At 49.3% G+C, this 27,581-nt stretch overlaps 2 protein-coding genes across 4 annotated transcripts in view; one reads left to right on the top strand and one right to left on the bottom strand.

Moving 5' to 3' along the window:
• Positions 1-4,806, top strand: part of Mrtfa (myocardin related transcription factor A) — a 172,872-nt gene extending 168,066 nt beyond the window's left edge. For both annotated transcript variants that reach the window (XM_032918186.1, XM_032918182.1), the window contains 4 exons: positions 491-1,486; positions 1,806-1,958; positions 2,375-2,435; positions 4,020-4,806. In XM_032918186.1, the coding sequence (XP_032774077.1) occupies positions 491-1,486; positions 1,806-1,958; positions 2,375-2,435; positions 4,020-4,534 (1,725 nt within the window). In that variant the 3' untranslated portion in view covers positions 4,535-4,806. The remainder of the gene's footprint in view (positions 1-490; positions 1,487-1,805; positions 1,959-2,374; positions 2,436-4,019) is intronic.
• Positions 4,807-5,497: 691 nt separating this feature from the next.
• Sgsm3 (small G protein signaling modulator 3) overlaps positions 5,498-27,581 on the bottom strand; it is a 32,437-nt gene continuing 10,353 nt past the window's right edge. Inside the window, exons 2-22 of one of the 2 annotated variants that reach the window (XM_032918196.1) lie at positions 14,826-14,930; positions 14,051-14,136; positions 13,628-13,694; positions 11,355-11,560; positions 11,155-11,262; positions 10,387-10,530; positions 9,945-10,140; positions 9,519-9,664; positions 9,075-9,299; positions 8,640-8,694; positions 8,391-8,518; positions 8,138-8,293; positions 7,929-7,983; positions 7,630-7,679; positions 7,313-7,465; positions 7,093-7,163; positions 6,953-7,001; positions 6,794-6,879; positions 6,486-6,608; positions 6,332-6,392; positions 5,498-6,203 (exon numbers count right to left, since the gene is read on the bottom strand). In XM_032918196.1, coding sequence (XP_032774087.1) covers positions 6,123-6,203; positions 6,332-6,392; positions 6,486-6,608; positions 6,794-6,879; positions 6,953-7,001; positions 7,093-7,163; positions 7,313-7,465; positions 7,630-7,679; positions 7,929-7,983; positions 8,138-8,293; positions 8,391-8,518; positions 8,640-8,694; positions 9,075-9,299; positions 9,519-9,664; positions 9,945-10,140; positions 10,387-10,530; positions 11,155-11,262; positions 11,355-11,560; positions 13,628-13,694; positions 14,051-14,136; positions 14,826-14,874 — 2,295 coding nt within the window. In that variant the 5' untranslated portion in view covers positions 14,875-14,930 and the 3' untranslated portion in view covers positions 5,498-6,122. Of the gene's footprint in view, positions 6,204-6,331; positions 6,393-6,485; positions 6,609-6,793; positions 6,880-6,952; positions 7,002-7,092; positions 7,164-7,312; positions 7,466-7,629; positions 7,680-7,928; positions 7,984-8,137; positions 8,294-8,390; positions 8,519-8,639; positions 8,695-9,074; positions 9,300-9,518; positions 9,665-9,944; positions 10,141-10,386; positions 10,531-11,154; positions 11,263-11,354; positions 11,561-13,627; positions 13,718-14,050; positions 14,137-14,825; positions 14,931-27,581 lie in introns of those variants that run through there. The other variant, XM_032918190.1, reaches the window with a different exon arrangement.

Here is a 27,581-nt window from a genome sequence, read left to right as displayed (position 1 = left end):
GCCAGTCAGTACCAGCAGCTCAGCCTGGACTCAGCCTGTTTTCTCTGTCACTGATCAGAAGGTGGGATAGGCCAAAGTCTTCTCTTGAACATTTGTCCTCCAGTGTCCTCCTGGATCCCCCAACAAGACTACATTCATGAGGGTGTTGGGCTGATGGACTCCAGGGGACTTAAGTCCTATCCTTGCTGCTCAGTAGCTTTATGACCTCAAGGGTGCATTACTCTGTGAGCTTTTCTTGTCCAGTGTAGCCAAGGAAGAAACCGAGCTCCAAGCACCATGTGGGGCTGCGGGGAATACTCTAGGGGAGGGGCTTGCAGGGTAAAAGACTCCGGGAGTCATCTGGAATGGCCAGCGGGAACCAGATGAAGGCCCAGCTTACACACTGCTAGCCTCCTACCTTTCATAGCCTGTCCTTTAACCCAGCCACACAGCACCCGTGTCCACAAGACCCCACCCGGTGCCCGGCTGCTCCAACTCTCAACCCCTACAGGTGGCAGAGCTGAAGCAGGAGCTGAAGTTGCGGTCGCTGCCCGTCTCAGGCACCAAGACAGAGCTGATTGAGCGCCTGCGTGCCTACCAAGACCAAGTCAGCCCAGCTCCAGGAGCCCCCAAGGCCCCTGCCACCACCTCTGTCCTGTCCAAGGCTGGTGAGGTAGTGGTCGCCTTCCCTGCGGCCCTGCTGAGCACAGGGTCAGCTCTTGTAACAGCAGGCCTTGCACCAGCTGAGATGGTGGTGGCCACAGTAACCAGCAATGGCATGGTGAAGTTTGGCAGCACAGGCTCCACACCCCCCGTGTCTCCTACCCCTTCAGAGCGCTCACTGCTCAGCACGGGTGATGAGAATTCCACACCTGGGGATGCCTTTGGTGAAATGGTGACATCGCCGCTGACACAGCTCACCCTGCAGGCCTCCCCACTACAGATCGTGAAGGAGGAGGGTGCCCGTGCTGCGTCCTGCTGTCTGAGCCCTGGTGCACGGGCTGAGCTGGAGGGACTGGACAAGGACCAGATGCTACAGGAGAAGGACAAGCAGATTGAGGAGCTGACCCGAATGCTCCAACAGAAGCAGCAGCTGGTTGAGCTGCTGCGGCTACAGCTGGAGCAGCAGAAGCGGGCCCAGCAGCCAGCCCCAGCCAGCAGCCCTGTGAAGCGGGAAAGTAGTTTCTCCAGTTGCCAGCTCAGCTGCCAGCCCCAGGGCGCTGCCCGTGCCTTTGGCCCTGGCCTAGTAGTTCCCACCACCAACCATGGAGATGCTCAGGCTCCAGCCCCCGAGTCCCCACCTGTGGTGGTAAAACAGGAAGCTGGGCCACCTGAGCCAGATCTGGCCCCTGGCTCCCAGCTGCTCTTGGGCTCGCAGGGCACCAGCTTCCTCAAGAAGGTCAGCCCTCCTACCCTGGTCACTGACTCTACAGGGACTCACCTCATCCTCACTGTGACCAACAAGAGTGCAGATGGCCCTGGCCTGCCCACGGGGAGCCCCCAACAGGTAGCTGAGGCATGGGGACAGGCTGGGGTGGCATGTCTGGGTGGAGAATGAACCCTGTCTTGTGCAGGCTGTATTATCAGACTTGGGACCTGGCTTCCTAAAGGGGCTTCCTTGAGGCCTGGTGTTCTGTCACCCTTGGCCTCACACTTACCCCATTCAGTGTCTCCTCTTCCCTATCCACGAGAACGCCCAGAAGTTCCTTAGCCAGCAGCAAAGCTGTCCCTGTGAGCAGTGAAGGTTCCTTCCCCACCAGGCAGATTTGGAGCCTGACCTTGTCCCTACCCCCACCACCAACCGTTTCTCCCATTCTCCCATCCAGCCCTTGTCCCAGCCTGGTTCTCCAGCCCCTGGTCCACCTGCCCAGATGGACCTGGAGCACCCACCTCAGCCTTCATTTGCAACCCCCACATCTCTGCTGAAGAAGGAGCCGCCTGGGTATGAAGAGAGTGTGACTCAGCAGCCTAAGCAGCAGGTGAGGATCCTAGGAGCAGGGGTGCCGCAAGCAGGATCAAGGCACGCACTTCCCTGACAACCAGAGTTCCAGCCTCATGACCCACATGGTGGAAGGAGAGAACCGATTCCCGCACTGTCTTCTGACCTCCACATACGGCATGTACTCACACATGTGCTCACACATGTACTCACACGTGTACTCACACGTGTACTCACACATGTACAATAAACCAACATTTCAAGGCAGTAGGCCAAACCCCACATGGGCAGTGCCTCAGTCCCACAGGGGTGGGGCTTCAGAAGCAGGTCGGTGAGGAGCGTGGGAAACATCCAGTACCAACATGGCAGAAGCACAAGCTAGGATCGGCACCTGAGCTTCGATGGTACCTGGTGCCATTCTAGACTCTCATGTTCTTTTCTTGTTCTGTCCCACAGGAAAATGGCTCCTCCAGTCAGCACATGGATGATCTGTTTGATATTCTTATTCAGAGTGGAGGTAAAGCCCTATCCCCTGTCTCCCTCACAGGTCGGCTACTTGTTTCAGAGCAGCAGGCCTGACAGGCACACTCCTTTGACATACAGTCCTTGGCTGCTTGTCCCACAACTGCTTGACAAAAACCTTACAGCCCTGCAATTAGGTGAACATAACCTGCATTTCTACAGCGTGTGGGGCATCCAAGTACCTGGGCAGCTGCATTGCACCAAGGGCCGGGGCAGCCCCAAGAAGGAAGAGGGCAGAAGAGCTGGGGACACAGCCCCCAGGCAGCAGGGTGTACACAGCCTAGAACAGCATGGTCTGACAGGGTCTTCACTGCTGTGGTGACTGTGGCTATGCAGGAAGGAAGGACGATGACAGCAGTGAACTGGAGAGAGCAGCCAGGGAGCAGTGCGTGGTGCTCAGCAGGTCTCAGGCCTAAGGGGGACAGCTGGTGCTGGCTCTGCCATGGAGCCTGAGTGTCCTCTGATGAGTACAGGTAGTTGAACTAGAGTCCAGAAGAACCTAGGCCTCAGCAGCCACTGTGTCCTGAACAAACACTATCCCCTGCTTGAAGGAGTGGCAACCACTGAAATCTGGTGTCTAAGTATGGCAGAGGAAGCGCAGCTAGAGTACTGGATATCCCCCAAGGGACACTTGAGGATGCCAGAAAGGGGCAGGTGGTGGCATCTGGGAAGCAGTGAGCTACACAGGCAAGAATAGATGACCAGGGATGAGAGACATGGAGGGTTTGTATAACGCTTTATTGTGACAGTTGTATTAAGTGTGTTGGCATTATGTCACTATCTACATCTCAAACATTTTCATCTTCCTAAACTAAACCCTGGACACCTTAGATGGACTGTCCCATGCCCCACCTTGTCTGATTGACTGTCCTGTATGTGGACCCCTATGGTTTTGGTCAGCCTGTGAATAATTTTACTTAGCATGTCCTCACCCACTTGTCTATTATTAGACACGTGAACTGTGTGTGGAAGCAGCTGCTGTCATGTTCTCTTGGGTCCATACCCACGCTAGCTAGATCTTACTGCTTCCAAAGCTGCTGTGAGCTGTTTCACCTTTCCTTGCCATGCACATTGGTTCCACTGGCCCTACTCCCTCACCAACACTTCTGGCGCTGGGAACCTCACACAAGTTAATCTGTTCTGCGCTTCTAACCAACACCTCCAGCCCCCTACTATTTCCCTGTGACTTGGCATTGCATTTCCCTAATGACCAGTGATGCCATGAACTGCTACAGCTATGTGTAGACCGTTGGAGAAAACTCCTATCCTTTGCCACTTTTTGAATACCAACACTTTACAAATGGTTTATACCTTCTGGGCTTATGAATTCCCTTATCAAGTCTGTGACCTTCAGTTACTTCCTCCATTCGGCGTTTGGTGTGTGCATGTGTGGTTTAAACCTCAACCTCATGTGTACTAGGCAAGCCCTGCACCACTCATCCACAGCTCCAGCCAAGTTGTCGGTTTTATCTCACTTAAGTCAGTAGATTTTTCTCTGGTTTGTGGTAAGGGCTGTCACTTCACTCTCTGTGCATGTTCAAACCCGGTTTCTGACCCCATTAACTGTCTCTGTTGGCAGAGATTTCAGCAGATTTCAAAGAGCCACCATCCCTACCAGGCAAGGAAAAGTCACCTCCAGCAGAAGCGTATGGGCCTCCGTTAACACCACAACCCTCGCCTTTGAGTGAACTACCACAGGCTGCTCCTCCACCAGGTTCCCCCACGCTCCCAGGGCGCCTTGAAGACTTCCTGGAGAGCAGCACAGGGCTGCCCCTGCTGACAAGTGGGCATGAGGGACCAGAACCCCTTTCCCTCATTGACGACCTCCACAGCCAGATGCTGAGCAGCTCTGCCATCCTGGACCACCCCCCATCCCCCATGGACACCTCTGAATTGCACTTTGCTCCTGAGCCCAGCAGTGGTATGGGCCTGGACCTGGCTGTTGGCCACCTGGACAGCATGGACTGGCTGGAGCTGTCATCTGGTGGCCCTGTGCTCAGCCTGGCTCCCCTCAGCACCACAGCTCCCAGCCTCTTCTCGATGGACTTCCTGGATGGCCACGACTTGCAGCTCCACTGGGATTCCTGCTTGTAGCCCTCTGACTCAGACATGGGCTAGGGAAGGGTCAGAAGTTGGGGAGCCACAGAACCATAGCCAGTGTACGCTCCCTGTGACTGTGAGCCTCGACAATCACAATCCCTAGAGGCTGCAGAGAAACCCTATGCTTGGCTCAGGCTCACCCTGGGCAGTGGGCAGAAGCTGTCAGGAAACCACTCTGGGCCCATGCTGAGGTCTTGGGAGGCTGGCCAGAGCCAGTTCAATTCGACCTCCTTTTCTGAGGTCAGAGGTGCACATCTGGGTGAAGTCTCCCATTCCTTCACTGCGAGGAAGAAACTAGCCAGGCCTCTACTCACCCATTCCCTATTCAGCCAGTCCCAGGACCCGGCACTCTGCCGTTTTAGTCTTGGTGTATAGTATAACCAGTGGTTGGTGGCAAAAACCTGTATAGATGTATATATCTCTATATTATTATATATCAACTTACATATATACATATATTTTTAGGGGTGGTGGGAAATGGGTGTGGCTACCTCCACCTGCTTTCACACGTAAGAAGCCTGAAGGGCTGCTTAGGGCTTGATACAGGGTCATTGTGAGAAGTGTGCACCATGACTCAGGACTCAACCTGGCATGCAGCCACCCAGGCCCACCCCACACATGTATGTGACATGTAGACAGACACCTGCCATTGCCTACACGCTACCCTGCCCTGCTTCCTGGCTCCGTAGTGCCACAAGGGTAGAGAGGTGCGTCCTGACCCTCCTCTAGGAGCTCTCTGCCCACCACATTCCATCCCACCTCCTCGCTGTAGTAGCCACCTTGGCCTGGGAGTGGGGTGGGTCCCAGTGCATCTACTGGGGGCTGAGAGGTACCTTCTGCCCAACACCAGCCTCGTTCTGTCCCGACTCAATACAGAGAAGGGATAGAGCCATCGAAAGCAGTGCTGGGACAAAGGTGGGGAAGCTGTGTGAACTTTTTAAAATAAAACAAAAACACTGACTTGCCAGTCTGCTGTATTTGATCCATCAGGGTTGAGAAGTGTGGCTGGGGTCCTGGGTCTTTTCCATGCTGGCACCTAGAGGCCACAAAGTGGGCCCTAATTGCATCAGGTGGACTTGAGATAAACATCCAGGAGTCAGATCTTTTCAGGTGGAATAGCCTTTGTGGAACAAAAGATGGGAGTCTTGCTCTCACAAAAAGATTTATTTACAGTAAAGGTCAAGAGGCCTTTATCTGCCGTTAGCCTACGCACTTCCTGAGCAGAGACCAGCATAGGTGTGGCTTTCTGCTTCTTCACGTGGTTTTTGGTTCGTACACCATATGGCTGGCACCCAGGGCTTCCTTAAGGACTCTGGCAGGACACCCCCAGGACCATATTAAGGAGAGCAGTTGAGCTGGCCACCAGTATATGCTTTTGCCAACTGTGGGAGCCTCAACTGGGGAGGCCCAGACATTGATCATGGGTCCTGAGTAAGCTCTGGAGTGTCTCCCTGAACCTCCTAGCTTGAGGAGGAAGGCCTGAGGCTGGCCAGGGCTCTGCCTTCTTTCTCTGGAAGGGAGGAGCCTGCCAGGCAGTCTATGATGGGTAGGCCTGGGAGCCACAGAGCAGCTAGAAGGAGCATCATCCATCTATGTCCCAGCTGAAGAGATGGTGCTTCACCAGCATGTCCTGAACACCCTCCTTCAGTGGCTGCTTCTCCTCCTGCGCACAGAACAGCCCCAGTCATGGGCAGGAACCACCCTGGAACCACAGGTCACTTCTTCAGCCCAGATTGCACCACAGCCCTCCTGGCAAATCCAATGCCAGGACCAACCAAACCACATACTCACCTCTCTCTTAGCGGGGAGCTCCCAGTCCTGGGAGAGGCTGAAGGCAAAACAGCAGAGGACACTGGGGACCAAAGAACAGCCTGTGCTCACGCTGGGCTCGTCTGCCAGCCTCCTTTACCAGCAAGTTCTAAGCCCTGCAGAGCCGCCTACTCACCGGAGCTCACACTTGATCTGGACCCAGCCAGGGCTGCGCAGGAAGGACCAGGGCTGGTACCACTTCTCCACGGTGGGCAGGCTGGAGCAGAGTACCTCTAGCCACAGGTGTAGGACCTGCTCACTGAGAACCAGCAAGGATGAGGCTAGGGCCTGGAGGACCTCAACTTCCAACAACCCTTTCCCAGGAGCTTCCGAGCACCCTCTACAGAAAGGTCCAGGAGACCCAGAATCCCTGAGGACCTCCCATGCACACTGGCCCTGCCCTGTGGGGTACCCTTTGAAGGAAGGTCCCTCCTCTACACTTACTTGAGCCCTACACAGATAAGTGAGCGGAGTTTGACGTCCATCTGTGCGTGTGCTGCATCATGGGTCACATTCACAGACTGCACGGCCTGAGAAGAGCACACTGTCACTTAAGTGCCAAGTGATGGCCAGAGAGATCTTAAGAGTGCGCAGGTAACTTACCCGGTACAGCAGCTCTTCAGGGGTCAGGACTTTGCCGTCTTCATCCAACCTGCAGGAACAAGAGTGCCATTACTGGCTGCGGCCATCACTGGCTGCCGTGCTGGACACTGGCAGGCTTAACACAGGCAGTGTGTGTGTACCTGTAGGTCTTACAGAGCACCAGGCGGGAGTACACAGAATCAAAGTCTCTCTCGACTTCCCGGCCTGCTGCCTGCGGTGGACAAGACACGGTGAGTATGAGGACATGCCACTGCCCTACCAGCTCCTTCCGCCTCCTCCAGGAACCGGGGAAAGGTCAGGTGAGCACCACGGGCCCTGTAGTGCTAAGACTGAGAAGGCACAGGGACTAACGCTGATTACCTCCTCGATAAACAGCCAGGGGTGGCAAGCCCCCCCAAGCAAGGATGGCTTCTTCAGTCCATGTTCAAATAAGGCCTTGAGGGCTGGGCAGAGGGTCCCTCGCACGAGGTCTGTTACTCCTTCGGTCACAGAGTCGTCCCCCGCAATGGAGTACTGATGGAGAGAACATTTGAGAAGCAGTTGCCTGACACCTACAGCCAGCCACCCTCTCCTGTCATCCTGGCAGCTGCCACAAGCCTGGGCTCACTTGGGACATGGACCTGGTAGGATGTGCCCACGACTAGGGGTTGTGACAAGGAGCAGCCCCACGTTCTTACCTCTTTGCTTCGCTCATCCAGGACCTCCACAAACTTGGCTGGAAACCAGCCTGTGGGGGGAAGCAGCTATGTGGGGAGCAGTAGCAGCTGTGCCAACCTTTCTCCCCAAGGTCCAAGAACAAAGGGCTCCCAAACCTCCCAGAACCTTCAGGCAGGCCAGGCATGCCAAGAAGACCAAGAGGAAAGAAAAGCCCCGCACCCCAAGGTCAGGGGTCTGCGGCTGCACAGGCCATGAAGAGGAAGGACTAGGCAGAGCCAAGGCTCTCCCTTGCCAGCCTGCAGCAGACAAAAGCCCTCACCTCTCAGGCCGTTCAGCTCACCCACCCAGCAGTGCTCATCCTTCTGAGAAATGATCTGCAGGAGAGAACAGGCCGGGGCTCAGGGCCTGCACAAAGCAGGCTGCTCAGTGCCCGCCAGGCTGAGACCAAAACTGTTCAGCAGCATCAGCTGGCTGCAGGGAAGGTGGGGAGGAGGCAGCAGGAAGCATGCATGCTAGGTCCCCACACACCGTGATGATGTCATTTTTGCGGAAGCCTAGCTCGTCATCGTCATGACGCTCAAAGTCCAGCAGGGCCTTGGCCCGGCGCCGGTGGCTGCGTAAGCATGCCACATAGTTCTCATGGTCCCGCTGGTGGCTCTCCATGCTGTAGTCTGGCGTCAGCTCCTGCCGGAAAGGAAAGGCCCACAGTGAAGGAGAAGCCTCAGTGCCAAGAATGGGCTAGAAAAGGAGAGCCCCAAGTTGAGGGGAGCCTGCCACTCACCACACTACAGTTCTTGGGGTCTGTGCACTGGAAGTGGCGTGCCACACGTAAAATGGCTTCACGAAGGTCAGCTACCAGCTCTGTTTGTTTGATGTTCTTTGCCTTGAGAGCTTCTAGGTCGTCCTCTCCTGAGAGGCACAGTAACTGGCATAGTAACTGGTCCTGCCCACCTCCATCCCCAAGAGGCACACAGTACCTGCTCCTGCCCAACCTCTAGAAGAGCCAAAACAGACCCACACTTGGGCTCACCAAAGAGCAGGGAGGTGATGCCAGACTTTCTCCGCTGGGTCCTGCGCCGTACAACCTGTGGAGAGGACAGCCAATCAGCAGTGGGCAAAGTAGCCACGCAGAAAGGGCAGACACAGCTTGCTAGTGCCTGTGAATTTCTAATGCCTGAAGCGGACTCTGAGATCAAGGCAGTTCTTCAGCTCAGGCTATGGATGGTGCCCCACTCTTAAACTACCCAGTTCAGGGTTCAGGAATGCATGTTACCAAGGAAGCCTGCATCACCCCCTAGTGGCCGTCTGATGGTCTAACTGGGTCTTTGCAGGTACAGGCTGGGCTGGGTGAGCTGGACCGTGGCTCAGCAGGGAAAGGCTAGTCTGCTCCCCCATACCCCCTCAATCATGGCTTTCTTGAGATCTCCATGATTTGTCAAAGACAGGGCCTCCCTACTCAGCCCACCTGAGAGAGGCTGGTGGTGGTGCTCGTCCCCAGGGTCTGGCCTTGGTCTGCAATGAGGTAGGCCAGATGCTTGCGGCGCTGGGTCTCCACGGCCACGTCAGTGAGGGAGCCAGCCAGCCGCATGGCCTCCCCCAGCAGCAGCTCTGCATCATCCATCTGGGCAGGGATGTCCGACAGCGTGTTGAAGATGGACGCCGAGTTCTCCGACTGTATCAGCTCTTCCTCCTGGGAGCGGGAGAGTAGGGGAGCACAGCGCTGGCACCCTCCTCAGAAACCTGTGCCCACCCACACTCAGGACTTCTCTCAGGCAACACTGTGATGAAGACTGGACTACTGCAGTGCGTCCCCAGAGGAGGACACCAGGGCTACCGTATTTGGTGCGTGTGCTTTCCTGTTGTCTAGAAGCTAGGCAGCCCTGAGCAGTGACCGGAGACTGAGAAGCACCTTAAGGCGCAGCATGCCCAGCGTAGTCTGGAACAACACCAGGGAGCCCTCGTAGAAGAACAGGTCCCAGATGCGCAGCAGCAGTCTGATGTGCACCACGCTGGCGAAGGCCGTGAGGAACCAGTGCAGCGTGATCAGAGACAGCTCTGCCAACAGACACCAATGCCACAGGGGCTGAGACCAGGCTGTGGCCTGCAGGAATAGCCTGGAAAGGTGTGGGCCAGCTCCCAAAGAACAGTAGGGGGAGGGGAGGAGAAGGGAAGGGAAGGGGTGAGAATGTAAAAGACAAAAGCAACGGAAACCACATGAGCTGCCTGCAGCCTGGCCTCAGCCTCTGCTGCCTCAAAACCTCAGCGCTCAGAGATGGCACTGGCACTACCGTCTTGGGCTCCCTGGACCTCGGGGAAGAAGGCAGCCAGGTCTCACCAATGTCATGCTCCTGCAACAGCTTGTCTAAGCGAGGCAGGTACTGGACAATCAGGTGGCGCAGGACCCGCTGGTCAGTCTGGACACCTAGCAGGGTGGTGCTGAAGTAGGAGGCAGGCAGCAGGTCCTCGATAATGGCACACATCATCCAGAAGGCGTCCTCCTCCTCCAGGAACAGCAGGAGACAGGCAGCCACCTAGGCAGAGAGGGGAACAGGGGCTTCTGCCCAAATATTCATGGGACTCAGAAGAGGGGCCCCATTCTAGGAGAGACCCTCAGGAAAGGCTCTTGGTGCCTCTTCAGGCTGGTTGAGGGCCCCTAGGAAAAAGGGGACTCCCAGGTCAGTCCCTGCCCCCACCCTTACAGCACCTCATGGGAAAACCTGCCTCACAAGAGGCCTGGAAAAGACCCTGGTGTACCAGTTGCCTCTCAGGCTGCTCACCATGCCTGTGCCCTGGCAGTAGCCAATCTCTGGATAGAGCCAGGCCAATGCTCGAAGGACTCTGCGCAGGCGGGGCACTCCGATGCTGTTCACATTGGCAAAGCAGGCGTTGCTGGGCATGGTACGGAGCAGGTCCTTTTCGATCTGTCAGATCCCCGCACCACCCCAAAAGACCTTGTTTGATGAAACTGTAGACTGATGCCCATGTAATAAGGCAGAGGAGCTGTGGGTGGTTTGCTCTGTCCCAGGAATAGGTATTCCTTATTATAGTCCAGGCCCAGGCTAACCCCACCTTCTCCAGGATTAGATGCCAGCAAGTATAAAACTGAGCCCACACTTAAGAACCCCTCTTCTGAGTCCCATGAATATTTGGGCAGAAGCCTCTGTTCCCCTCCCTGCCTAGGTGGCTGCCTGTCTCCTGCTGTTCCTGGAGGAGGAGGACGCCTTCCAGACGATGTGTGCATTACTGAGGACCTGCTGCCTGCCTCCTACTTCAGCACCCAGATCTGTATTTAAAACTTCTTGCTTCCCCATGTGGAGCTCTCCATGTCCTTCCCACACACGGGACCTTAAGGTAACTTTCCCTGCAGCCCTGAAGGACCTGGAAAGGAGCAAGCTTACTCTAGGCCACATTCATGAGTAAAGGGGCTACCCACCCTGCCGCGGAGACCAACAAGGGGCAATCTTAGAGGTGACCTCTCCCTCGTGCCAGGGCACACAGGCTCTGCCCAGTACCCCCTTCCTGACTGGCTGGCTGCCCCACATTACCTGTTTGGCAGCGATGGTCTCATCATTGGAGCTGTTCTTTACAATCTCACGGTAGGACAACTCAGAGTTCTTCTTCTTCTGCAGTGCCCCAGAGAGCCGCATCCACAACTGGAGGGAGAGCCCATGTTAGCAGTGTCTCCTGTGACAGACTAGGGCACTCTCAACCCCCTAGGAGATCCTTGTCTTTGTGGCTGTCTTACCTGTGGCCTCATGCCATGCGGGATGCCAGCCAGCACTAGGGAACGGAGTTTCTCAGAGCGGGGGAGGGAGACTGCAATCTTGTCCCAGGTGAGATCCCCAACATCATGGTTGTGGGTAAACTCCAGGTGAGCCTGCCAACGTAGCCTCTGAGGGGGATCCTCTACCAGGGGTGTGCCTGCCATCTGGCTGCATCCAGGCTCAGAACCTTCCACCAAGAGAGCAGAGGAGGGAGGAAGATGTGTTCCTCACTCCACACTATCACGGCAGCCCAGTCTGCCCTGATGCGTTCGAGCTGTCTCGAGGCCAGGTGGCTCCTCTGAAAAGACTCCACTGCCCAAAGCCTCCTGGGAGCTCTAGCTACACAGTCTTCTTAGTGCCAAGGCAGACCCAGGCAGACCCTCTACTCAAAACTGCCCAACCCAGAAGCCAGGTCTCCATCCCCCAGAGGCTCAGGGGTCTCCCTGTACCCTAAACTCCAAATTCAATTGCAAATACAATGTGGCTCCTGAACTTTTTCTTTTTTATTAAATTTACTTCGTGTGTGTAGGACATGTCAGACCATGTCACGTCACTGTCAGAAATGTCTATGGCTCAAAACTGAAGGCTTTCTAGGCTCCATCCTTGCCTCACGCCTTTTTACTCCTCCACTCCATTTCTCCCCAGCAAAAAACCTACTCGCTCCTTGGAAGCTTTGCCCACCTGTCACTGCTCTTCCTGTCATACTTCCCTCACCTCCACCAAGTCTCTACCAAAGTCTTCCCATCAGAAGAGCCTCACTTCACTTCCTATGAATAACTCTTTCCCTGCCCCCTTTGCTAGCCATGGAATGGTCTTCACAGGCTTTCTTGCCCCCAGCATGCTCTATATCTGCTTGATTACGGCCATCCCTCCACCAGAGTGGGAGCCATCTTTGGGAACATAAAGGGGAGAAAGCACCATAACCTCACGAACCCCATGAACATACGAGGACAAAGCCTGTGGCCAGCAAACGATCTGTGATGAGTCTTGACCACAGAGCCTTCTCAGCACCCATCCTAAGCCAAGCTCTTATCCCAGCTAGCCCTAAAAACCTTAACCTTGTCAACATTACACAGAGAAAATGCCCAAGTCCTCAGTGTGCATCTTGATGGTTATCAATAAACAAATGTCAAAACGCTATTCTGCAAGCTTGTGAAAACTTTTAACTCTAAAACTCCAGTGACCTATCAACACGGATCCACCATTCTACAAAGTCCTCTGTGTCTCTCTTAACCTCAGGATTTAACTCCCATCTTCTTGCAAGTTAGAAGACCAAGGAAAACTAATGCCTGAATTAGAAATACGAGTGAAGTCGAGTGCTTCAGTTAAGGAATTGTTCCTGCTCTTCCCGAGGACAGGCTGTCACAGTTCTGACAAACAGTCTTCCCAATAAGCACCTAGTCAGATGCTCTCTTAAAGAAAAATGGCTATGCCAAGAATGACGGCACACATTTTTAATCCCAGCAACAGAGGCAGAAGCAGCTGGATCTCTGTGAGTTCAAGGCCAGCCTGGTCGGCATAGGGAGTTTCAGGATAGCCAGGACTCTGTACAAAGGCCCTGTCTTAAAAAAGAAAAGAAAAAAGGGCTACAAAAACATCAATGAATCTGCTGTAATATATTATGCAGCCATTAAAAATGTGTTTTTTAGCATCTTAAATAACATAGGAAATGCCCCTGTAACTTGTGATATTTTGCAGTGTCAGGGAAAGAGCACCTCAGACAGCAGCAGCTTCCTCAAATTTTGGGACTATAGGGTTTTTTTTTTAAATAACCCCCTCCAAGAGAAGGTTGCTATGTGTGATCTTGACATAGACCTGGAACTCACTCTTCATTTGGTTTTAATCTTCATCCCTTTCTGCACTGTTTAACTTTTCTACAATATAAATAACCAATTATTTTGTAAAGATCAATAAAATGTATCTAAAAAAAGTCAGAAGTTAAAAACAAAACAAAAAGCCAGGTGTGGTGGAGAATGTCTTTAATCCAAGCACTAGGGAGGCAGGGGCAGGCAGATCTCTGAGTTCTGTGCGTTCCAGGGCAGCCAGGGCTACACAGAGAACCCCTGTCTTGAAAAAACAAAAAATTTAGAAGTTCTCATAAACTTACATCATCCTCAAATATATTCTTGTCCTTAACTCCTTAAGTGACACCTCCCAGACCTCAGAAGTCACATGCAGAGGAATGCATGACATGGGGCCAGAATTTTCCCAAGGACATCAGCAAACTCACACACAAAAGGAAGCTCCATCTTACCTTCCTTGTCCACTCGGAAACCAAACTCATCATAGCAGATCTCTGGCTGCTCTGAGGAGTCTTCCTTCTAGAAGCAGGGTAAGAAGAAGGCTTGTCTATTCTCTACTGTGAAGCAGTTCCGAAAGATGACACTCAAATGCTGACTGCTGGAACCCACCCTGAGAAAGGCTACCCTTCTATGATGCCCTCTCTGGCCATCATTCAACCGCAAGGGCTGACTATGGTCATGCAGTCTCCCGTGTCTCCAGTTAGCCTTCCTCCTAGCTAGTGACCGAGTCCCACAAGAAACTACGATGTTGTCTCGAGTACTGAGTCGTGACCCTGTATGAACATTGAGTGGGTCACCCATTCCCAGAAGGTAAATCTCTTCATGAAAGGCATAGTAGCATGGCAGGCTGGTCCTGGCTATGCTAACTGTTATACCTGTGGGTATTTTGCCAGGATCTCCTGGGGCCATATGCTTGGAGTCAGGGCAGAGAAAGGGCCACTAGCAGAAGGCGTGTGGTTTCCTACAAAGACCAGAGAGAAGAACAATCAAGAAAAGCAGAAGCACCAGGCGTGATGGAAGCAAACACCGTTAATCACCCCAGCTGAGGCACATGTGTTTGAGTTTGAGGCCAGCCTGGTCTACATAGTGAGTTCTCATTCCAGGCCAGCCAGGAATACTTAGTAAGATCCTACTTCAAAAAAATGAATGAATGGATGGATGGATGGATGGATGGATGGATGGATGAAAGAAAGGAAAGAAAGAAAGAAAGAAAAGAAAGAAAATGTGGAGGCATCCTTGAAGTGAGATATCTCTCCCTTATCCAAGGGGATCCTCATGAAAAAGACTGGCTGTACAGAGTAGAACAAGGAGGCTGGTGGAGAAACCTAAAAGTGAACACTGTGGAAAACCAACAGTGTGTCCAACACAAAAACGCAGATTCTTTGCCTCCTTCCCTGCCACACTGGGAGGATTCACAGGCCGGAGGAACAGAGAGCTAGAGATTTGAACAGAGAAGACAGCATGGGTCATCAACACAAGAGCCTAAAGCCCCCTCCTCCCCCTTTTCCACTTCTCTCATAGAAGATTCTTTTCAGTTGTTTGGGTTGTTTTCTGAGAAAAGGTCTCGTAGCCCTGTGCTCGGGCTCGGCCTCGGTGGAGGCTGTTACGGTTCAGAAGTCAGCTCCTGGTGAGTGCAGGCCTTGCTCCCACCTGACATCATGTGCTGTGGACGACGGCAGCTCTTCAGAGGTCTAGGCATAGATGGTCATCATTGGCATCTCTGACTGTCGTGAGGCTCCTCAGGCTTCATCTGCCCTGTCAGGAAAGCAAAGGAGAGGTCATTACATACCACGCCCCTCCTGGACGAGTTTTTTTTTTTTTTTTTTTTTTTGAGAGAAGAAACTGAACCCTACCATCAATTTCCCAGAGCCACAATATTGAGTGGATTGGGGTTTTTCTTTTGTTTTGTTTTTTATTGTTGTTGGGTTTGTAATAGTGGTGGTGCTGGGTGTTGAACAGCCTTTATATACCATATTCCCATTCTCATCATTTTAAAGTCTTGTCCCTTCTTTTCTGTCCTGTTCGTTCGTTCATTTGTGTTTGTTTAAAAACTCAACAGTAGGGCTGGAGAGATGGCTCAGAAATTAAGAGCACTGTCTGCTCATCCAGAGGTCATGAGTTCAATCCCCAGTAACCACATGGTGGCTCACAACCATCTATAATGAAATCTGGTGCCCTCTTCTGGCCTGCAAGTGTACATGCGGGTGCAACGCTGTATACATAATAAATAAATCTTTAAAAAAAAAAAAGACTCAACAGTAAAAAGACTGAACAGTAAAGACACAAAAAAGCCCAATTTAGAAATAGGTAAGCAGGGCTGGAGAGATGGCTCAGTGGTTAGAGAACTGGCTGCTTTGCAGAGCTTGGGTTCCCAGCACCCACACCGCAGCTCACAGCAGGCTATAGCTCTAGTTCTGGATCTCATGCCCTTTTCTCTGAGGGCACTGCACATATGTGATGCAGAGACATACATGCAGGCAAAACATCCACAAATTAATCAATTAGTTAATTAATTAAAAAGATGTTTGAATATACATTTCTTCAAATAAGAGAGAGAAATGGCCAATAGCAGGTGAAGGCGATCTAACTGTGAAGGCAACTACGCTACTCCACAGCCACGAGGGCTACGCTCAAACAAAAGCAGAGTGCTGGAGAGCTAACTCAGCTGATAAAGTGCTGGCCTTGAATGCATGAAACTCTTCAGTCTAAGTGCCCAGCGCTACATGAGATTAGGTGTTGCAGTGTGCACCGGTAATCCCGGCACCAGGATGAAGAAAGGTCAAAAGTTCAAGAGAATCCTTGGCTACATGACACTTTGTCTCAGAAAACATTTTTTTAAAACAGAGGGGCTGGAGAGATGGCTCAGCAGTTAAGACAGCCTCTTTCTGAGGACCTGAATTAAATTCCCAGCACTCATATCAGGCAGCTCACAATAGCCAGTAACTGCAGCTCCAGGGGATCCAATCACTTCTTCTGAACCCAAAGGCACTTACATACTTACATGTATACCTACATATATACATAGACACATATACATAATTTCAATTTTTTCTTTTAAAAAATGTTAGCGGGGTTGGGGATTTAGCTCAGTGGTAGAGCGCTTGCCTAGGAAGCGCAAGGCCCTGGGTTCCGTTCCCAGCTCCAAAAAAAGAAAAAAAAAAAAAAAAATGTTAGCAAGAATCTGGAGAAATCAGCTAGGCAGGGTGGCACATGCCTTTAATCCCAACAGAGGCAGGTAGATTTTTGTGAGTTCCAGGCTAGCCATGGCTACATAGTAAGACCCTGTCAGAGAAGAAAAAAAAGGGGGGTGGGGATAAAATATGGCAGAGCAAAAACATGGAGGAAAAGAGGTTGTTTAAAGTGGAGGAAATGACATCTGCTGTGGAGGGCAGAAGGGGCTGGAAGACAATTCTCAAGAGCAGTTCCCTCTCACCAGCCTCCTACTCACCTGTCACTCAGCAAACAATGACGGAGCACTGAGCCAGGCATGAACAGTGAGAAAGGTCAGGTGGCAGGGTAGTAGAAAATCAGATAAGAGACAAAATGAGGTGGGATGGTATCATACGGGGCATTCTGTATCAAATCCGAAAGAGCCTTTGAGAGCTGAGGGCTGAGCAAGGGCAAAGTGAAGCTAGAGACCAAGGCCTGGACTTCACTGAGGGAGGATCCAGGTCCAGGGAGCAGTCAGGGAGCTCACAGCCTGGGGGAACAGAGTGGGAGGAAGCAACAGCAGAGGCCAAGGGCACCTCACTCTGAAGACAGGCCTTTGACCTCTATTCTCAGAGTAGAGAAGTCAAGAGATTCTGAACAGCCACAAAGCAAAATCTGCTGGGACTGAACAATATCTCCAGCTGCCCAGAGATCTATGGAGACTGAAGGATTGGAGCAGAGCCCACGGTAGGAGATGATGTGGGCTTTGCCTGGGTGCAAACACTGAGAATGGGTCAGATCGTGGACACATTTTTACAGGCTGAGAGCTTCGATTGCTATTTCGTGCATGTTGCATTTATGGACACATACACTTAGGGCTGTCCTTACGTCTCCTGGACGTGACACTGCTGAGCTGGGCAGGCAGGTTTTTCAGCTTCTGGTTGCCCTGGAAATTACCCTGAGAGCACTCAGCTGGGAACTGATAGAAGCAGCCTAAGGAGTTAATCATATGTTGGTTACCTGATCTGTGGCTGCCCCCATATTGTCTTTTAAAAAGAAACCTTAGAAAACCATAATTGATGAAGCCACTTCTGAGTTGCTCTGAAGAAACTGTAACAAATGCACAAGCTTAAAAGAGCCAGTTCTGATGCTGTGTGTCCCTCCTTAGTTTATCAATCCCACAATTTCCCGTTAGACGAATGTTGCCACTATATGAAGGCACAGAGGTACTGTTCACTTCCTGCGGTCTCCTGACATGGACTGGAGAGACAGATACCCCTGACAAGGCAGCAGGGTTACTGCCTCACAAGTGCCTTTCTCCAAACAGCTTCCAGGATACACAAAGGCTGAACCAATACAGACAAAACGCTGATTTTTGGTGGCACCTAAGAGCCTAAAGACCACTTTTTTTCTGTAAAGAGATGAGATGACTCTGAAAGCTACAGATAACTGATAACCTGGTGAGAATGGCTCAGAGCTGGGAAAGTCTGAGAAAGGCTAAAAAGCAAGAAAGGAAGAGGGAGAGAACAGGAAGAGAGAGGAAATGACTGGACCTATGAGAGGGAGGAGGGATTAGGTCATAAGACCCACACCTATAATACCAGCATTCAGGGAGCAGAAGTAGGGGACTGGAAACTTAAGATCAGCCTGTCTATATAATGGGATCCTGGTTCAAAACAAAAGGTGATCAGGCCATGAAGGCCATTTATTGGTCTTGGTTTTGTTGTGTTTTTATGTGTTTTAAAATCTGGACTATGGGTTGGGGATTTAGCTCAGTGGTAGAGCGCTTGCCTAGCAAGCGCAAGGCCCTGGGTTCGGTCCCCAGCTCCGAAAAAAAGAAAAAAGAAAAAAAAAAAAAAGAAAAAAAGAAAAAAAAATCTGGCCTATGTTGCCCAGGCTGGTCTTGAACTTCTGGATTCAAGTGATCTTTCTTCCATCTCAGACTCAAATGCTGGGACTATAGACATATGCCACTCTGCCCAGCTTGGTCTTGATCTTTTGTTATTTTCCTTGGAAATACTTGGGACTATAACTCCTTGAGGTATCACACTATCACACTTTTTCCGAATTTAGAAAATCTTAGTATCCCTAATTGGAAAGTCTAAAACTTCATTTTTTTATTTGAGACAGGGTCTCTACATAGCCCTGGCCGTCCTGGATTTTGCTATGTAGATTAGGCTGACCTTGACCTCACAGAGATCTGCCTATTTCTCCCTATGTTGGGATTAAAGGCATGTGCCACCATGTCTGGCCTGAAACTTTTTAAGTATCAGAAACACTCAAAAACATTTAGGAGCTCTTGCTGACCCTGCAGAGGACCCAGGTTCAATTCCCAGCATTCACATGGTGGCTCTCAACTGTTTGTAGCTCCAGTTCCAGGAGATCTAATGCTCTCTTCTGGCTTCTGAGAGTACTTCATGTGTATAGTACAAAGATTTGGCAAAACACTCATACACATAAGACAATAGCTTAAAATTTAAAAATGTTTAAAGATCTATCTTTTATTTATGGAAATTTGCCTGCATGTATGTATGTGCACTATATGTGTTGCTGGTGCCTGAGGAGATCAGAGGGGTCAGATTCTTTGGCACTGGACTTTCAGATAGTTGTAAGCCATCATGTAGGATGCTGGGAGTTAATTCTGGGTCCTCTAGAAAAGTAACAAGTGCTCTCAACCACCAAGGTATCTCTGCAGCCCCAAATAATAATTAAAAATTAATGCTCAGTGTGGTGGTGCAGGACTTTAATCCCCATACTCAGAAGGCAGAAGCAGGTAGATCTCTACAAATTTGAGGCCAGACTGGTCTGCACAGCGAGGTCCAGGCCAGCCAGGACTTCATAGGAAGACCCTATCTCCAAAGTAATTACTTAACTATTAGGGCTAGTGTTATAGTATATGTATAATAATTAGAAATAATTACAACTTAGTAATTACACTGGATAGGAGGTGCAGGTCTTTAAGCCTTTTCTTCCTCTGGTGACAAGACTATTTGCCTCTTGCCACCTCAGAGTTCCTGCTTTGGGAATTTAGTGTTTATGCAAAACCAAGTGGAGAAAGAGGAGGGGAGGAGGAGATAAAGTGCAAATAGCTCTGTAACTGTGAAAAGGATCCCTTCCCCTCTCTGTTGGAGGTAACACTTTACTAACACAGCACAGTTTGAATTTGACATCTTAGCAACCTGGGAAAATGAGCTTCTTAAACTGCTAATGGGTACAGCAGTCTTCCCACGTTACTGTAGGAAGGCCCCCACCCCTGAAAGGCTAAGTAACCAATGGAAGTGAACCTTGGAACTAGAGCTGATAAGGCCTAGTTTTATTCTGTAAGGCTGGACATAGTCCCCAGGTACCCCAGCCCTCACACGGGCTGCAGATGATTCCCACCATGCTGAAATGAAATACTTTTTCAAAAGCAAAAGGCATAAAAGCAGCCCACAGGGAAAAAAAAGATGCTTACCAGAGAGAAGAGCAAAGCATAGCTATCTGCAAAGTACACTCCCCGGGGAAAGATGGCATTTTCAAACCCATTTCCACAATGCTTCCCTGTCTCCTGAGTTCCCTGCATTGCCCACAGGACCATCTTATCCACTGGCAACACAGTAAGGTGTAAACACAGATGAAAACTCAAGACAGCTACTAGACAAATAAGCTCTCTGGTAAGATGTGGGAGGAGGCAAGACAACTGGCTACAACGTCACAAGACCTTGTCATAAAAATAAGTAAATAAAAGTCTCTAGATTGTAAAGAGCCACTGGGTTTATTATGTATGACAGAGGAAATTCTGAACTCCTTTGAACTTGTGGTTGGTTTTTTGATTTTTTGAGACAGGGTCTCACTCTGTGGCATTGGCTGATCTGGAGGAGCTTACTATGTAGACCAGGCTGACCTCAAACACAGAGATCCACCTGCCTCTGCCTCCTAAATACTGGGATAAAAGATGTGTGCCACCATGCTTAGAGCCTTTGAACTTTTTTTTTTTTTAACATTTATTTATTTATTATGTATGCATCATACAGTTTTCTGTCTGCATGTATGCCTGCAGGCCAGAAGAGGGCACCAGACCTGATTATAGATGGTTGTGAGCCACCATGTGGTTGCTGGGAATTGAACTCAGGACCTCTGGAAGAGCAGTCAGTGCTCTTAATCTCTGAGCCATCTCTCCAGCCCCTGAACTTTTTAATAGTACACTAAAACAACACAAAATAATTCTGGTGCTAAGGGCTCTGAGTAAGAGCACTGACTGCTCTTCAAGGGGACCTGGGTTCAAGTCCCAGCATCCACATGGCAGCTCACAGTTATCTAAAACTCCAGCCCTTGCTGCTTTTACACAGGGGAATAAGGACACACATGGCTGCACAACTATCTGTTGTGTAATTCCAGTTCCAGGGGACCTGATACCCTCTGATCAGATCGCACTTCCCATCCACCCCCACCTGTTTAAAGGGAGAGATGCTGGGATCAAACACAGGGCGCTGCACAAGCTGAGCGGGAACTCTGGACTCCATACCCAACCCTGACTTTCCTCTCTTACATCCTCAGCTTTATCTCAGACGAACACACAGAGATCACAGACATGTTAAAGCACACATGGTGGCACATCCCTGTGAAATCCCAGCACTTGGGAAGTACTAAACATTATCAGCATGTTTTGTACTGTTCATATGGTCAATAATTCACTGATCTAGTCATCTACCAGTGGACATTTAAATATCAATGGAGATTTTTGCAATAAAAACCACTGTAGGGGGGTTGGGGATTTAGCTCAGTGGTAGAGTACTTGCTTAGCAAGCGCAAGGCCCTGGGTTCGGTCCCCAGCTCCGAAAAAAAGAAAAGAAAAGAAAAAACAAAAACAAAAAAAAAAAAAACAAAACAAAACACTGTAGGGCTGGAGGGATAGCTCAGTGGTTAAGAGCACTGACTGCTCTTCCAGAGGTCCTGAGTTCAATTCCCAGCAACCACATGGTGGCTCACAACTATCTATGATCAGGTCTGGTGCCCTCTTCTGACCTGCAGGCACATATATGCAGGCAGAAAGCTGTATGATGTATATATACATAATAAATAGATAGATAAATAAATAAATAAATATTTTTAAAAAAAACACTGTAAAGAACAATTTTGATTTTTTTTTTAAGTCTGTATGTGTGTGTAGCTGTGCCATGGCTCTGCCTGTGTAGGAGTTAGAGAAAAACTTCGTGGAGTAAGTTCTCTTTCCACCTCTACAAGGATCCTGGGAACCAAACTTGAAGACATTTTAAAAGAAATTAAAGGCTGACAAGATGGCCACCAAGCCTGACAATCCCCAGGACCCACATGGCAGGAGAATGATCCTCTGGCTGGCCAGTGGTGGTGCACACCTCTGATCCCTACACTCCAGAAGCAGCAGCAAGCAGGATCTCTGGGTTCTAGGCCAACCTGGTCTACAGAGTCAAATCTAGGACAACCAGGAATACACAGAGAAACCCTGTGTGGAAAAACGAAAAAAAGAAAAAGAAAAAAAAAAGGCGTCCTCTGATTTCCACATCTTACCCATCCACATACACAGAAAAAATAAATATGCATATTTTTAAAAAGAAGTTAAAGTCTAGGCTGTAGCTCAGGGCTTGCCCTAGGTTCAGTCTCCATAAACAAGGTGCAATGGCGCACAACTGTAACGTCAGCATTTAGAGTCTGAGGCAGGGGCTTCAGAGTGAGTGCCTGTCTCTAAATAAAAAAAACAAAACAAATGAAATTAACACCTGTCTTACTTAAGAGAGAACTTGGATTTTTTAAATCTGCTTCTGTGTTGGACACATTACCCGAATTCAAGGCTGGGTTAATAGCACTGTTGATATAAAAGATTAATGTGGTGCTGACAACTGACTCGATGATCTATACCTGCATTTTTATTATAATTACAACGCAGTGAAAAAATATGCTGTAATGATCAGTTTTAATTGTCAACGTGACACAACCTAGGATTACCTGGGAAGAAGTCTTAATGAGAAACAGTCTAGATCAAGTTGGCCTGTGGCCATCACTGTGAGAAATTTCACTTGGGTTCATGACGGTGTCTCAATATAAGGTGAAAATAACAATCAAGGAGACCTGATGTCAACGTTGGGTCTCCACAATGCATACCTGCACATGCATACACATATATGCATACTACACAGAGATACATACACAAAAAAGAAAAAAATTCTCTGAGTCATCTCTTCAGTCCCCTTACAGGATATCCTGATCAGCAGATCTCAAACTGCTGAGTGCTGACATCACTTCCCTGGTGCTGATTCTGCTGGGTCTGGAAGGAAAACACAGACCCACGAGTCTAAATTCCCCATTGGATGGTCTTTCAAATTCTAATTCAGATGGGACCTCTAACAAACCCTTTCTGACTCCTATGTTCACTTCTCTTGAAAGACTCAATCATTGATGGATGCTCCTAATATTTCCTACTTCATACTGCTTATGTACATGGCTGTCCTATATCCAGTACCTGATCCAGAGTCTGATATAGGTAGGGCAGGGGTTGACTGGAGGATAATAACCCAGTAGCTCCTAATACGGAGCACACTCTCTTCAGTTCCTATGCCTTGGCTCCTATTGCTTACAACACACTTTATCTGCTTATTCCTTCTTCAATGCTCAAGCTTAGCTTCTTTCCCTCTGCCTCAGTTTATGCTTGTTTGCCTAAATTGGGTTTCTATTGCTGTTAGGAAACACTATGACCAAAAACAACTTGAGGGAGAAGGGGTTACACTTCCAGGAAACAGTTCATCACTAGAGGAAGTCAGGGCAGGAACCTGGAGGCAGAAGCTGATAAACAGGCCATGGAGGAATTGTGCTTCTTGCCTTTCTCTTTATGGCTTGCTCAGCCTGTTGTACAATCTAGGACCCAGAGGTAGCACCAACTTACAATGGGAAGGGCCCTCCCACATCACTAATAAAGGAAATGAAAACAAAATATGCCCCACAAACTTGCTTACAGCCTAATTTTATGTAAGCATTTGACATTCTCTCCTCCCAGATGACTCTAGCTTGTGTCAAGGTGACATAAAAACTAGCCAGCAAGTTCCTAACCACCCTGTCCAGACATACTTAATAGCTACCATTCGATTCGGGCTTTTTCCATGCACGAACACTAATAAGCAGAGCTAGATTAAAACCAGCTGTAGTTGGACTGACCCTGGACTCTGACCTCATAGGTAGCAATGAATATCCTAGTAAGAGCACCAGTGGAAGGGGAAGCCCTGGGTCCTGCTAATACTGAACCCCCAGTGAACTAGACTGTTGCAGGGGGGCGGCAATGGGGAGGGTCGGGAGGGGAACACCCATAAGGAAGGGGGGGGAGGGGATGTTGCCCGAAACCAGGAAAGGGAATAATACTCAAATGTATATAAGAAATATTCAAGTTAATAAAAAAAAAAAAAAAAAAAAAACAAAAAAAAAAACCAGCTGTAGTAAGTAGTGTCCAGTTTTATTCCCAGCACTATGGAGGCAGAGACAGAGGCAACAACTCTGTCAGTTGAGGCCATCCTGGTCTATACAATGAGTTCTAGGACAGCCAAAGCTATGTAAGAGACCCTATCTCAAAACAAACAAGCAAACCATGTAAAAAATTGGGCATTTATTTCACATAAAATAGAAGGCAAGGTAAACTGGGCAGTAGGTACAATTTACTTAACCCTCTTGTATCTTTTTGATGTGTGTGTGTGTGGTATCTGCATGTGTCTGTCAAGGACACACACATGTCTGTGTCAATGCCAAGTATTTTTCTTCACTGCTTTTCACTTTTAAGGTTTAATTTTATGTACATAGGTATTTTGCCTGAACACGTATATGTCTATGTATCGTGTGCATACAGTGGTGCCTTCTGAGGCCAGATGAGGGTACTAGATGGCTCGGAGCCACCATGTGAGTACTGGAAAGTGAACCCAGATACTCTGGGAGAGCATCCAACGCTCTTCACCTACCTCCTCCTTTCTTAGAAATAGGGTCCCTCTAACCCTGGAGCTCACCAACTCACCAAGACCAGCTGAGCAGCAGCCCAGAGACCCTCCTGTCACTGCTTCCCCAGCAAGGGTTACAGGTGCAGCTTTGCCTGGCTTTTATGTGGGTGCTGATGATATAAACTTGGGTCCTTATGCTTGCAGAGAAAACACTTGCCTGAGTGAGCTACCCTCCAGTCTCTGATATAGTCAGCATACACAGGCACAGGTCTATGATCCCAGCACTGGGGAGGCTAAGGAAGGAGGACCAAGAGTCTGAGGCCATTTAGGGCTATATAGTAAGTTTGAGGCCAGCCTGGGCTACAATAATAATGGTTTCAAAAAATAAAACCAGGGATTGGAAAGATGCTTCAGCTGTTAAGAGCACTGGCTGCTTTTCTGGAGAACCTGGGTTTGATTCCCAGAACCCACGTGGCAGCTTACAACCATCTGTAAACTTCCATTCCAGGGAATCCAGTGCCCTCTTGTATCTCTGAGGACACCAGATATGTACAAGGTACACAGACATGCAAGCAAATAAAAATATCATATATATGAAATTAAAACAAAAAATTTTTTGAAACAGGATTTCTCTGTATAGCACTGACTGTCCTGGAACTCTCTTTGATATCAGGCTATCCTTGAACTCACAGAGATTCACCTGCTTTTGACCCCTGAATGTATGCCACCATGCCTGGCTGAAACATTTTTCTTATAACCTGATGCTAAAAGAACCCAATATTTCCTGTAATCAACATCATTACCAATCTTCCTGGGAGGACCTCTGCCTCCAGTCTTGTCACCTCTCCTATCCACTATCTTACAACCACACAATCTTTTTTAAAATCACTCAATAATTTCCTTCCACTCTTTAAACCTCTTTTACTTCAAAAACCAAAAACAAAAAAATATTAAATTGCTAGGCATGGTGGCATACACCTTCAATTCTAGCATCCAGTATCAGCTGAGGCCAGACTGATCTACATAGTGAGCTTTAGGATAGCCAGGGCGATGGAGAGAGATCCTGTCAAGGGGTGGGGTAGGGGTTAATTTGTTGACTTGACTTATACTGGATGACCTAATGGCCTTGCCACCTGCCTGGCTCTCAACATGCACTGTTGCATCTGCCTTAAGTCTATTTCCCCAGATACTGGAGCCTGTTTGTATCCTCTCAGAGCATGGTGCTTAGTGAAGCCTTGATATAGGAATTATTCCTGCTAACCTTCTAGAACGGGTCCTCTCCCAAACACCAATGACCCTTGTTAAAAACATGATTATTCCATCACCTTTTACATGCCCCAGTGTCACATCTGAGGTAGTCTCCCACTTCTCAGCAGCGCCTCCTATAACTGGCACCAGCAGAAGAGCAAAGCAACCTCCTCATCCACTTCCCCTCCAGCTCCTGCTCCTACAGGTTTGCGACTGTGGCTACTGTCCCTTCCTTAAGTCAATATTTCCTTTATGACCAGAGTTAGAATGTTCTTTTAGGCCAGAGAGGTGTGGCAGTGTAATACAGAACACACACTGGGCAAACACAAGCCAGGCACAGAGGAACCTCCCTTGGAGCAGCGTGCCAAGGAACAGGCTGCCACTTCCTGCTCAGCAGCCAAGAGAACTGCAGCCCTCTGGCGAGAACTTGCTCAGCTCACATCATGTCTCTGAGCCTTCGAGTCCCTCCAAGGATCTCTCCTCTAATATTTACAGCTTGACAGTATCCAGCAGGTAATGAGGAACGCCAAGCAAGGCACCTGCACAGCCCATCTATTCTACCACTGAGGGAGAGAAAATGAAATGTGTGGCCTACCTGAAACTCTGCACTCAGTGGGTAGTTTTTGAGGAAAGTAAGGCTCCTTGATGACTGACAAGGGAAAAGTCCACTGTGAAATCTTTATTTTAAATGTATAGTAAGACGGGGGTCTGGTAATGTATTATCCCAATACCACAGAGAAACAGTCTATGGTGGTGTAAGCTGGTAATAACCCCAGTACTCTAGAGGTGGGGGCAAAAGATCAGAAATTTAAGGTCATTTTTCGCTACATTCTAGGGTAGCATGGGACAGGCATGTATAAGATGAAAACAAACAGATGAAAATAAACTAAAAATACAAACTGGTGTTGGGGCGGGGAGGGGTGACTCGGTCATTGGTGTACACTGCGCAAGCATGAGGACCTGAATGGACCTCCAGGACTGGTAGAAAGCTAGATGTGGCAGTACTCATCTTTTTTTTTTTTAAACATCTTTATTTATTATATACATTGTAGCTATCTTCAGACACACCAGAAAAGGGCATCAGATCTCATTACAGATGGTTGTAAGCCACCATGTGGTTGCTGGGATTTGAACTCAGGACCTTTGGAAGAGCAGTCGGTGCTCTTAACCACTGAGCCATCTCTCCAGCCCCGGCAGTGTTCATCTTATCTGCAGGCCTGCCTTCCATAATATCTTAAGTTTTTGTGACAATTATGTATATTTCGCACTTGGTGTGCGTGACTTAAGCAATCAGGTTGTGGGCTGGGAACGGAACACTGGGAGGAGTGCTATCCTAGCATTCATGGACCCTGGGATCCACCCTCAGCACTATAGAATAAGCAAAACAATCGCGCCACATACGTAACTATTCCATGGTAGGAATGACATCACGACATTGAAGTAACCCTAACTTTCCTGCCTTAGCTAGCCCCATGTACGTTCCTTTCATTGCTTCTTCTATTCATGCTCCTTTTGAACAATCCATACTGAACAAGCCAAGAACAACCCACATTTATTTTCACTGTTGTCGAAAGCTTCACCATGCATCTGACTTGCTTTGTCTCTCTTCTTCGAGGTGTCACACTATGTAGCCCAGGCTGTCCTGGAACCTAGTGGCCCAACCTGGCTGGAACACTAGTGGCAACACCACTCGGCCTACCATGTGCTATGATTACATGTGTGGGGCATGCACCCGGTCTCATTAACCTTGTATTATATTTCATTTGGAGCTAATTCAGACTCCTTACAATTTTGATGACCTCTGGGGTCATGGCCTAAGAGAGCTGAGTTCAACACTGCAATTGGGTTGACAGTGTAACTGTGTGATGGTGGGCAGGACCCTGTGTTCCATCTTTAGCACTGCAAAAGCAAAACAATAAGTTTGTCAGGGGGAGAAAAGAACTAGAGACATGGCTGTGCCGCCTGGTTTTATGTCAACTTGACACAAGCTTTAGATATCTGAGAGGAGGGAATCTCAACTGAGAAAATGCCACCAGAAAATCAGGCTTAAGCAGACAAGCAAACAGGGCATTTTCTTAGT

Source organism: Rattus rattus, chromosome 1 (genome assembly GCF_011064425.1).
Source record: "Rattus rattus isolate New Zealand chromosome 1, Rrattus_CSIRO_v1, whole genome shotgun sequence".
Lineage (NCBI taxonomy): Eukaryota > Metazoa > Chordata > Mammalia > Rodentia > Muridae > Rattus > Rattus rattus.
This window is presented reverse-complemented; position numbering and strand designations above follow the sequence as displayed.